The sequence below is a fragment of the Camelus bactrianus genome, chromosome 18 (assembly GCF_048773025.1).
Source record: "Camelus bactrianus isolate YW-2024 breed Bactrian camel chromosome 18, ASM4877302v1, whole genome shotgun sequence".
NCBI classification, from domain to species: Eukaryota; Metazoa; Chordata; class Mammalia; order Artiodactyla; family Camelidae; genus Camelus; species Camelus bactrianus.
The window spans coordinates 17,291,678-17,303,981 of record NC_133556.1 but is presented as its reverse complement, the minus strand read 5'-3'; the positions used below and the strand labels follow the sequence as shown (position 1 = coordinate 17,303,981).

General features: G+C 40.7%; 1 protein-coding gene across 12 annotated transcripts in view; it reads left to right on the top strand.

The window, feature by feature from the left end:
* Nucleotides 1-10,961: 10,961 nt before the first annotated feature.
* TNRC6A (trinucleotide repeat containing adaptor 6A) overlaps nucleotides 10,962-12,304 on the top strand; it is a 91,891-nt gene continuing 90,548 nt past the window's right edge. For 3 of the 12 annotated variants that reach the window (XM_074346193.1, XM_074346192.1, XM_074346186.1), the window contains exons 1-2: nucleotides 10,971-11,452; nucleotides 11,859-11,906. Coding sequence is in view for 9 of the 12 variants with exons in the window: in XM_074346186.1 (XP_074202287.1) it covers nucleotides 11,448-11,452; nucleotides 11,859-11,906 (53 nt within the window). In the remaining 3 variants the exon portion in view is untranslated. Of the gene's footprint in view, nucleotides 11,453-11,858; nucleotides 11,907-12,304 lie in introns of all 12 variants that reach the window. The other 9 variants (XR_012500326.1, XM_074346190.1, XM_074346182.1 and 6 more) reach the window with 6 other exon arrangements.

The following is a 12,304-nucleotide window of genomic DNA, read 5'->3' as shown; positions in this document are numbered from 1 at the left end:
TAGCTTATATAGTAGGGGTGTGCTTACCTTCCAAGAAACTACCAAAATGGCTTTTCAAAATAGTTGAATAATTTTACATTCCCTCCTGCAGTGTATGAGAGCTCAGTTGCTTTACATCCTCAGCAATAATAGTATGATGAGTCTTTTTAATTTTGGACATTTATGTGCGTGTAGTGGCATCTTGTTGTGATTTTAATTTGCATTTCTCTAATTACTAAAGATATTGAGCATGTGTATATCTTATTTACTAAACAACCTATTTAAAAAATTTAAAAAATAGGTTGTTTTCTTATTATTGAGTTTTGTGACTCTTTCATACATTCTGAATGTAATTTTTTATGTGATTTGCAAATAGTTTCTCCCAGTCTGTGGCTTGTCTTTTCATTTTCTGAACAGCATCTTTTAAGGAGCTGAAATGTTTCACTTTGATGTCTTATGGATGGTGGTTTTGGTGACTATGAAATCATGGTCTAACCCAAGTTTATGAAGATCTCTCCTATACTTACTTACAAAAGTTTTATAGTTTTTGCTTTCATATTTATGTATATGATCCACTTTGAGTTAATTTTGTTTATTTTGGGGAGGGAGGTAGTTAGGTTCAATTATTTACTTACTTCTTTATTTAATGGAGGGACTGGGAGTTGAACCCAGGACTTCATGTGTGCTAAGCATGGGTTCTAGCACTGAGCTGTGCCCTCCTCCCTTTGAGTTAATTTTTGTCTGTGATATGAGGTATGGGTTGAGGTACCATTTTTTTGCATATGGATATTCAGCAAAACTTGTTGAAAAGATTCTCTTTGCTCCACTGAATTGTCTTTGCACCTTTTGCTGAAAGTAAATTGATCGTATGTGTATTGGTTTGTTTCTGGACTCTGTTCTGTTACATTGATCTATTTGTCTTTCTTGGTGTCAATACCACACTGTCATGATTACTGCTGTTTTCTAATAAGTCTTAAAGTCAGGTTGTCGACACTCACCAATTGCCTGCTCTTTTTCAAGGTTATTTTTGCTATTCTATATCCTCTACAATTGTAGGTGAGATTTAGAATTAGCTTGTCAATTTTTACAAACAAAAAAAGCCTGTTGGGATTTTGATTATCATTACATTAAATCTATGCATCAGTTTGAAAGAACGGACATCATAATAATACTGAGTCTTCCAATTCATAAATATTATATATCTTTCCATTTACCTAGGTGCTCTTTGATTTCTCCTCAGCAATAATTTGTAGCTATCACGGTATAGGTTTTGCACATGTTTTGTCAGATTTATCCCTAGTATTTCGCATGTTTTGATATGATTGAAAATGGTTGTGACTTTTACTTCCAATTTCCTACTGGTCATTCCTATTGTATGACTTTTGCATGTTGATTTGTATCCTACAACCTTACTAAACCCACTTGTTAAATCTAGTAGCTTTTTTGTAGAGTCCGCTGAATTTTCTGCGTAGATGATCACACCCTCTGTGGATAAAGACAGTTGTAGTACAGGTCTGCTTGCAGCAATATTTTCAGATTTTCTAATCCTGAAGAGTCTTTATTTCCTCTTTAATTTTGAAAGTATTTCTGCAGGTAATAGAATTCTAGCTTGACCAGTTTTTTTCTTTTAATGCTTGAAATATGTTGTTCCATGTCTTCTTGCTCGCATTGTTTCTAACAAGAAGTCCGCTGTTACCTGACTCTATTCCTTGGTGTATGATGTATCTTTTTCTCTAGCTGCTTTAAAGACGTCTTAATCATCATCTTTACATAATTTGATTATGATATGTCTGGCATCCTTTTCCTCTTGGTGTGTTTGTGTGTGTGTGTGTATGTTTGGGGTTTGGTGATATTCTTGAATCTGTGGTTTATACTTTTCATCAAATTTGGAAAAAAATTTACTATTATTTCTTCAAATATTTTTTCTAGTCCCCAGTCCTTTCCTTCAAAGACTCCGATATCACAAATATTACCCATTTTAAGCTGTTTTGGGACTCACTGATTATCTCTTCATTTAATTTTTAGTCTTTTTCCCTATCTGTTTCATTTTAGATAGTTTCTGTTGCTATGTGTTCAAATTCACTAATCTTTTCTTCTCCAATGTCTAATCTGCTGTTAACCACATCCTGTATACTTTTCTTCTTAGACATTACAATTTTTGTGCCCAGAAATTTGCTTTAGGTCTTCTTCTAAAACATATCTTCCAGGTCTCAACTCAACTTTTTAGAACATATGGAATAGAGTTATAATAACTGTCTTAATGTCCTTTCCTCCTAGTTTTAGTATGTATGCCATTTCTGGATCAATTTCAACTGATTAATTTTTCTCCTCATTTCAATCATATTTTCCTATTTTTTTTAATGTTTGGTAATTTTCTGTCTGATGCTAGACATTGTAAATTTTACTTTGTTTGGTGTTGAATATATTTGTATTCATATAAATGGTGCTATATTTTCTTCTGGGATATGGTTAAGTTATCTAAACACTGTTTGAAACTTTTAAGGATTTTTAAAAAACTTTGCTGTGTAGCATCAGAGCAGTTTTTTTTTTTTTAACTTTATTGGGTAGCACTAGAGCAGTGTTTGTTTAGACCTAACTTTGTCCCATTATTAATGCAAAACCCTCCTGAGTATTCTACCGATGCCCCAGATTTTCTACTCTGATTAATAGGAAGAGGAACTATTCCAAGCTCTCTGTGAATCCCAGATATTGCTCTTTCCAATCCTTCCAATATTTCCTAATCTTAAGTAGTTTCATGACATGAAGGCACCATTCAGTCCTCAGCTAAAGACTCAAGCATGACCCTCTGCAGATCTCTGGAGGGCTCTGCCAGTGTGGTTCTCTCCTTTTGGCACTCTGACTTGTCAGTCTAGCCACCTTGACCTCTCCAGACTCACAGCCACAGTGCTCAACTCAAGGAGTCCACTGTGCTTGGGTTCCCCCTCCCAGTACCACTGCACCATTGCCTGGAAACCGTCTTCAAGCAGTAATCTAGGGCAACAATAAGGCTCATCTCACTTTTTGCCCATCTCTCAGGGATTACTGTCTTTCATTACTTGATGTTCAATGTCTTAAAAACTGTTGTTTCATAAATTTTATCTGTATTTTTAGTTTCTTTGCAGAAGGGAAGGTACGAAGAGTTTTGGTTGCTCCGGCCTGGTTGGAATGGGGTGAAGAATTCCCTATGCCTCATGTAACATTTAAAAGTGAATGAGTGTTATACATTTGTGTCTATGCAGACATATAGTTTCGTATTTTATTGAGTGGGTTATAATCCCTAACTATCTCTATTTATTTTAATATTAAATTTATCCTAAATTTGGTCCGTGAGTATAAAAAATTTTAAATATAAAAGTGTTCAATGTAGCATTTTTTTCACCCAAATTAATGGTGAAATAAAAGAGGTTTGTCCCCAAGGAAAAGCAGGTGCCATCATCACTTGTTCAATTCAGAGAAAAAGGGAAACAATAGCTGATTATTTTCATAGTAAATGCTGAGGGACTTACTAAGAAGTAGGAGTACCTATTTTTTCCTCCATAAAAGAGTGAAGGTGCCTGGTGGATCTGGTGGAAAACAAAAACATTATGAAAGAAGGTTGCTTGCATCTGTAAGATAAAGCAAAACCCAGCAGATCTAAGAAACTAAGCAGAGGTCTAGGGGAATCTAGTTCTTGCTCAGAGTCAAGATGGTAACACACAGGTACCTGGGAGAACAGTGATGCTCTTTGACACACATTGTGGAATTGCTTGGAAGAAAGACAATATTCATTCTTCATCATTCAACTAATATTAACTCAGTGTTTAATACCTCCTGGACACCACTATAGGTACTGGGAACACAGCACTGAACACTATAGACAAGTCCCCACTCTCAGGGAACCTACGCGCCAGCAGTGCCTGGATAAAATGGGTTATCTCATGAGAACAGCTGTGATTCCAGCCCTAAGTGCTCAAGGGGTTCTTTCTAGGGAGGCTGAGTTCCCACCGGAATAGGAGGGGGCAACAGTCAGTGAAGTCTCAGTTGGTATTGGTACATGGATCCCATCTGTATTGGTATGAGGTCCAGAGAATCTCAGGAAGGGCTTATCAAAGGAGGTCACGTTTGAGCTGGGCTTTGAGGTAGACGTTTGTTAGGGAGACATAATAGAAGAGATGTTCCACTTAGAGAAAGTAACATGTTCAAGTCAGAGGGGCTTGGAAACACATGAGAAAGTGGCAATAACCCAGTGTCACTGGAACACAAAGCAGGAATTCTAAGAAATAGGGCAGGCTAGCTAGCAAGAGTTCTTGAAGAGCCTGTCTTGCTAAGCAAGGGGTTTCAGATAGGATTCCATACAGTACAGAGATCTGGTGAGGAATTTTGAGCAACGGCAGCATCTGATCAGATTTACTTGTCAGAAAACCACTTTGGTGGCAATGTGGACATTTGGACAGAGGGAGGTAAGCAAGCATAGAATCATTCCTTCATCCAATAAGTATTATTAAGGGCCTAATATGGACCAGGTGTGAGATGCTAAAGCAACAGTGAGAACAAGGCAGACATGGTCCTTGCTCTCCTGGAGCTATAGAGAACCTGGAGAATCAAAGACTAAACAAATAATGACAGGAATACTGCATTACAAATGGGATCATGCCACAAAGACAAATAGAGGATGCCGTGAGAATACGTAATTGGGAGACCTAATAGACTTAAGGCGGATGGTGGTCAGAAAAGCCTTTTGTGAGGAAGTTATATGGGGTTGAGAGCTGCAGGTAAGGATGAAGAATGGTAAGGAGCAGGCACCGGAAGGACCGGACACCTTTTAGGAAATGAAAAAGTGTCCTTGGATGGGATTGTCTGGAGCAAGGGGGAGTGATAGGAGGTAACACTGGGGAGATCTTTGCAGACATTGGGCTTTTTTTTTTAATTGAAGTATAGTCAGTTACAATGTGTCGATTTCTGGCATACAGCATAATGTCCCAGCCATGCCTATACATACATATATTTGTTTTCATATTCTTTTTCATTAAAGGTTATTACAAGATATTGAATGTAATTCTCTGTGCTACAGATATTAGGCTTTGCATCAAGAGCCCTGAAAAAGCTTTGATTTATTTTAAGCTGGAGAGTAAGATGATCAAGCTTCCAATTTAAGAAAAATCACGGAGGCTGCTAAAGGAAGAACCATTTCAAGTGAGGATGTGGAGAAGCCAGGGGTCTTCCCTTTCAGAGATGGGAAATGTAACCTTGTGTAACCATTTCAGAAACATTTTATAGCTTCTTATGTAGTTAAGAATGCACTTACCCCGTGATTAAGGAATTCTATTCCTAACTATTTATCCAAGAGAGATTAAAAACATATGTCCACTGTCCACACAAAAAAAAGACTTGTCCAAGAATCTTCACGGCAGCTTTATTCCTAAGAAGCCCAGACTGGAAGCAACCCAAATGTCCATCAACAGCAGGATGGTAAACAAAGTGCAGTGCAGTCATTTAATGGAATAATTCTCAGTAACAAAAAGGGATGAACTTCTGACACCTGTAACAACATGAATGACTCTCACAGCGGAAGTCGGGCACAAAAGGATGTATGCATACTGTCTGACTCCATTTATATGAGGTTCTAGAACAGACAGTACTAATTCATGGTGATATAACTCAGAGAAGTGGTTTCTGGGTGTCAGGTGTGTGGTGGAGGGTGGGGGTCAGGGGAGTGAATGGAAATGGGCACAAGGGAATTTCCTGGGCTGCTTCAAGTGTTCTATACAATGATTTTGGTAGGGGTTACCTGGGTGTTTCTTTGTCAAAACTCATCAAATTTTTCCACTTCAAATGTGTGCATTTGAAAAAAGAGAGGGAGAAAAGAGAATCTGGAGGGTTTTTAGGATGCACTGGAGGTGGCAGTGGAGAAACAGGAAGGAAAGAATAACAGAGAAGTTTGGCAACAAAATAGCAGTGATGAACTGGATGAGGGGGAGCGAAGAGTCAAAACTGACTCAGGTTTCTGACTGGGGCAGCTTAGTGCCTGGTATTATTACTACTTGGCGGGGGGTGGGGGAGACTGTCCCTTCTGGGACAGGTTTGTGTGTGGTGGGGGGAGAGAGACAGAAAAGGGAATAAGGCTCAATTCTGACACATTAGTCTGAGAAGCATCATTTGTCCCCATTAGATGACACTTAATCTTGTAAGTCCTACCTTGCCAGAGGAGTCCCATTTGTCCACTCTTTCCTCACTCCATAGCAGTGGTTCTCAATAAAGTAACACTTCACCTCCACTCCTCAAAGGGGTTGGGGAAACCACAGGAGTGTTTTGGGATGTCACAAAGAGGTGGGAGGGGTGTACTGTTAAGATCCAGTAGAAAGGAACCACGGACACCAGACAGCGATAGTCCCACAAAACGAAGGTATTCCCCCCTTCCCTGGACATTCACAGGAGTGAAACCATGTTTATAATTATCTGAGGACTTAACTCTTTACTTTTGTTCAGTTTTAATATACCCTTAAATTTTCAGTAATGCAACTTTCACATGCATCGAAAGAGAATTGTTTTCTAGTTGTTCAGAATCTGATTGAGAGTTGCTCTCTCTCCCAGATAAAGGACATCTCCCACATCCCCCTACAGTTCTTGGGGGACGAGTAGTCATGTCAACACTGCTGTGTTGTGGCTGTATTTGTGGGAGTGATTCAACACATAGGTGCCAGCATTTGCCTACGTTGCAGACTCTTCCAGTGTAGACCACTGCCAAGTAGTTACATAGTGAAAAAGACATTCTATTCTATGGTACTTAATATTCATTTACTTCCCCATTCTATCGGATGTAAGTCATATATGTGATTTGAAAATTAGGTGTTACCTAGATTATGTTATCTAGGATTATCATTTCGGTTTAGTAAGGATGGTGTTAACAAAATATTTCTTATCAAAGGGAGCGGTAGGGTCTAGTTCATTTGAGAAAAACAATTCTACAATGTAGTGGTTACTGATCTAGGCTCGGGAGCCAAATGGCTTGGCTTTACCACCTATTATTTTAGGGAACTTTGGGCGAGTTAATTATCCTCATCTGTAAAATGGGATAATATCCCTCATTGGGCTGTGTGTGGACAACACTAATGATTAGTTAACATTTGTAAATCACTTACAAGGATGCAGGATTGGCACATAGTAAATACCAAAACTGTTTTAGTTAAAGAAAATATACTCTCTCCAGGAAATCTCATTTCTATTCAAGTTTTCTACATCCATTTACACATTGTGGAAACATTTTGAAATTTAAAACTATTTTGAGTGAGCTTTGCCTAAGAATATATATATATATTTATATATTATTTATATATATATGTATGTATATATTTCATGATAGCATTAGAGTCTTGGCAGAAAAAAAGTCCTTTCAAGTACATAATTTTCCAAGTATTAGACTAGTCATTTACCCTTCTTGGTAAGATAAGGAAGAGAGTGTTGAAGAACATTTATGTTCTGATAACCTCTGAAACCAAAGGAGTAAAGAACCTGAGGAAGAAAGACAAATAGAGAAAAAATCTTATTTAAATTTAAATGTGTACAGCCTCTGTTTCTTATTATGCTCACTGTGAAGAAGCAAGATGCTTCCTGAGATGGTTACAGATTCTTCCTGAGCTCTTCCATAAAAAGTTATTGTAGGAAAGACATTTAATGTTATATACAAATCCTCAAACTGTAAACTCCAACAATGAGGCATGCAAAATATAATATTCACTTAATCTAGAGAACATACTTACTGCAGGAAACAGCATTTGCTTACTTAAATGAGCTGTGTTAATGAAACCCATTACTCTGCACGGGACCTTGTTTCTGGTTTTGTTTCTAACTGATTATCCAAGTAAATAAAATGGTGGCTCCAGGGGATTTAAAACCAAATACAACATGAAACTTGTTTCAGTTCACAATGGGACCCACAAATTTCAGCCTCCAGCCAGAGATCCCTCCTTTACTGTTCCCTGGGTCTCAATCAGTTGCTCCTTATCTTTCAGCTCTAAGGTGAAGCTTTACATTTTCAAAGAAACCTTCTTTGATCACTCAACCCATGTAATATTCCTTTGTTTCACACTTTCTTAGAACATTTCTTTCCTTCTGTGCACCTGTCATAGTTTATAATTATACACTTTATGGTTTGCTTTAAAAAAAAAAATCTGCCCCATTAGATTTAATGCACCAGAGCAGTTGCTCACAGTGCCAGAGAATTGGGGTCTAGCACAGCACCAGCCCATACGGAGCTCAATAAATATGTGTTACATGGGTGAACTGTCATTTTAGCGTTCTAGGGTACACGGGTGAGAAAGAGGCTAAAAATATGGATTTGAGAGTCATTTGCACTTAAATATTATTTAAACACAAGAGAACGGATGAGATTACCCATCCCAAGGAGACAGTGGAGAGTGAGAGAGGGAAGAGTCTGGCACAGAGCCTGGGGGATCGCGAACATTTATTTCATACAAAGCAAGAGATGCTGGCAAAGGATACAAAAAAGGAATGGCAAAAGAGGGAAAAAGAAACTCAGAACAGGCTGCCAAGACAGCCAAGAAAAGAGATTCTCTAAAAAAGGTGGGAGTGGTCAGTTGTGGCAGATCCAGCAAAGAAGTAAATCAATTCAGGATGGAAATGTTACCATTGAGTTTGGGAGCTTCAACGTCATTTATGACCTTGATAAGAGCAATTCTGGGGGAGGACTGGGGCTATCAGGTTAAAGTGGGTTGGGAAAAGAGGTGAACAACGAGAAGCAGCTGGTGTAGAACTTTTTCAAGAAGCTTTCCTGGGAAAGGGAGCAGAAAAATGAAACAGGACAAGGAATAAAGCTCATATTTTATAATAACTATAAATGGAGTATAACCTTGAAAAATTGAGAATCAATATATGGTACACCCATAACTTATATAATATTGTACATCAACTATAATTAAAAAAGAGAGAGAGAGAGAAATGAAGCTAGAGAGGAATGAGGTATCCAAGGAGTTGTTTTTTGTTTTGTTTGCATTTTTTTTTCTTGGTGAAAGTTACTAGAATATGTTTGCATGATGATGGGAAATACTCAACAGGGAGACTAATTATTTAAAAAAAAAAGAGAGAGAGAGAGAGAAAGAATAACAAGAGAAGATCCCTCAATAGTTTTCTGATAAGGAATCTGTGCTGGTCTTCTGCTGTCATTCTTCTTTGACCTACCCCTAGGCACCAAGTTTAAGAGATAGATAATCAAAGTGATTAGCATTACTTCATAATGCAGCCCTGGAGGGGTCATATGGGATGTGTCAAACCATTCTGAAAAGATCTTCAAGAAATTATATCTTCTCAGCTTCCCTAGAGCTAGGAATGAGTTCTAGGGTTTCCCAACCTTGGGTGCTATTGGCATTTTGGTTCGGAACCTCTCATGTTTGGGGAGAGAGGGACCATCCTGTGCTTTGTAGGATGTTTAGCAGAACTTCTGGCCTCTGCCTACTAGACACCAGTAGCATCCAGTTGTGATGATCAGAAACCACAAATTGCTAAATGTCCTAGCCTGGGGGTTGGGAATGAAAACTGCCCCAGTTGAGAATCAATGATTTATTCAAACCTAAGATAGTCTAATTAAAAAAAAAAAAAGAATCAGCTAATCTTAACAGCTGTGTAAATGTTGATAAATATCACAGTTTTCATTGCCTTATTGTTGTAGAAAATTATTCATAAACCCGTTATGAAAGTATTATTTGTGCCATTCCTACATGCTCATATTTTTAACCTCTAAAGAAATACTATAATTTTCAGGTTTTAAGTAGAAAGAGCAATGAAAGAAAAGCAAACCAAATATATGTGTATATGAATCGATCATGGTGATGAATTCATGATGGCAAGAAAAGGAAAGTCACTGGCATTTATTGGTGCCCCCTACATTTCACATTTTACAAACCTGATTTTTGAAATAAAAATAATTTTTTACATGCTTATTGTATAAAAATGAAAAAGAAAAGCCAGACACATTAAGGGAAGAAAATTTAAAACCTCATAATATCACCAGTTAATATTTTGGTGCATATGCTTTAGGACTTTCTGTGAATTCATTCATTCATTCATTCACTTATTTATCACACATCTCCCTGAGAGAGTATAGGAATTAGGCAGTCAAGGGTTTTATTTCTTAATAATGGGAGAAATTTGACATGTTTTAAATCTAGCAGAAGGACGTAGTTTAGAAAGAGGAAAATGAGATGATCACAGAGTGAGATTTTGAGGAGTGGATTTTAAGCACAGCGCTGTAATTATTTTTAGATTAGAAAAAAAGTGTTGAGAGTATGGAAAGAATACACACATAGACACACGAATATATGTATCTTATTGTACCTACATGTACGTACATTGTTGTATCTAGTTCTACACGGATGTATCTTACTGTCTACAGTAAGATATATATATGTATACATATGTACCTGTCTTACAGTATCTACATGTTTCTACCGTATGAGCTACTTTGGAACTTGCTTTTTCACTTACTCTATTGTAACCATTTCCCCATGCCGTTACTTTTCCTCCCCATCATTTTTACAGTATCCTAACGCATGCCAGTAGTTCAGGTTTTAAAGCCACCTGGTAACGTTGGACATTTTGGCCGTTCACAAATTTTTACTATCAATGCAGGGACTTAATATCACGACGGTGACATATTTGTAGTTCTCCAGGATTATTTCCTGAACAGGAATTTGCACAAGTGGAATTGCTGAGTCAAATGGTCTGCAAAATTCGGTGGATAAAAATCGCTTTTCAACCTCACAGTCATTCTCAGGTATACATTCTTTACCTGAAGAGGAAACAGAGAAGCGGAGAGGTTCAATAATTGGCCCAAGGTCAAAAATAATCTAGAAGTGGTAGACTTCAAAAGCCGCGCGAGCTCTTCGTGCTGCGGCAGGGGTAGATTTTGCGGTTTAGGCGATTTTTTTTTTTTTTTTTTTTTTTTGGTGTGTTTCAGTTGGGGGAGGGGCCGGGCAGCAGGGAAGGAAACTTGTGTCGCAGCAAAGAACGAGGAGGAGGAGGGGAGGGACTCAAGTCAGATCCGAACCGGCCGCGGCGAGAAAGGCTAGGCTCAGGGCCCGGCGGCTCCCCAGCCGTTGTGAGGGTCGCCCGGGAGGCTGTGACTACCTCCCGCTTCCTAGGGAGGTCCGGCCGGGGGCCGCGCGCCGCACCCAAGCGGTTGCCAAGGGCCTGCCCCGACTGCTGGTCCAGTTGCTAGGGCCTCCATCTTGAGGCCGGTGGCCGCGGCGCCCCCGGAAGGGGTTGCCCAGCGGGGCATTCACTTCCGGTCTGGGGCCTGCGGCGGCGGCGGCGGCGGCGGCAGCAGCGGTGGCGGCGGCGGCGGCGGCGGCGGCAGCGGGTCGGTGTAGAAAATGGCGCTGGTGCAGCGGCTCGGGCCTCTCCCCGCGGCGCTGCGGAGGGCTTGAGGCTCGCGAGCCTCACTCGCCGCGCCCCACTTGCTCGTGCACTTTACACACATGAGGTGAGTGGGGCGGGGGCGGGGGCTTCCCTCCGGGCGGGAGGAGCCTCGGGCGCTGCCGCAGGGCCCGAGACCGCGGGCGGCGGCGGCGGCGGCAGCGGCAGCGGCAGCAGCGCCGGGCGTCTCCGAGACCTCGGGCCTCGGCGCCGGGGGCGCCGGCTGCGCTGCTGAGGAGGCCGGGCCAGAGGCCTGGAGGGGCCTCGCTGCGCCGCTGGGGCCGGGCCGGGGGCTGCGGCTCGTCCGCGCCGCCTGCCCGCAGTCCGGGCTGCAGCCCCGCAGCTTTGTGAGCCCCCCCGGGCTCCCCTCCCCTCCCCCATCCGGCCCGGGCGCGAGCCTCTGCCGCAGCAGCTCCGTTTTCACGCGCATCTCTCTTTCTCTCTCTTCTTTCTCTCTTTCTTTTCCGTTCCAGAGAATTGGAAGCTAAAGCTACCAAAGACGTAGAAAGGAATCTTAGCAGGTAAGATGGGCGAGCTTTCCGTCTCTCGCCCCATTAATCGTGTATTTCCACCCCGGCTCGTCCTTGCTAGGTTTAGAAGTTCCCCTGTGTCATTTTCTTTCGCATGTAGGGAACCGACATTCGGGAGAAGAGGCCGGAGGGAATACTGGATGGAGGGATTGCGGGGAGATGCGTAATTACGCGTGTGTTCCTTTCTTTAGGGGGAGAAAACCCCAGCGAAATGCAATTCTTGTAAACTTAGTTAAAGCATTCTCACCCTTTTAGAATTTAATTAGGGGACTTGTGCATTAATTACTATTGTAAATGGTTGCAGGCATTGTGTGAGTCATGACTGAGGCGGCCCTTATGGCGGGCTGTCAAACTGTTTTGGCTTCCCCGTTATTACTTTGTAACTCAAA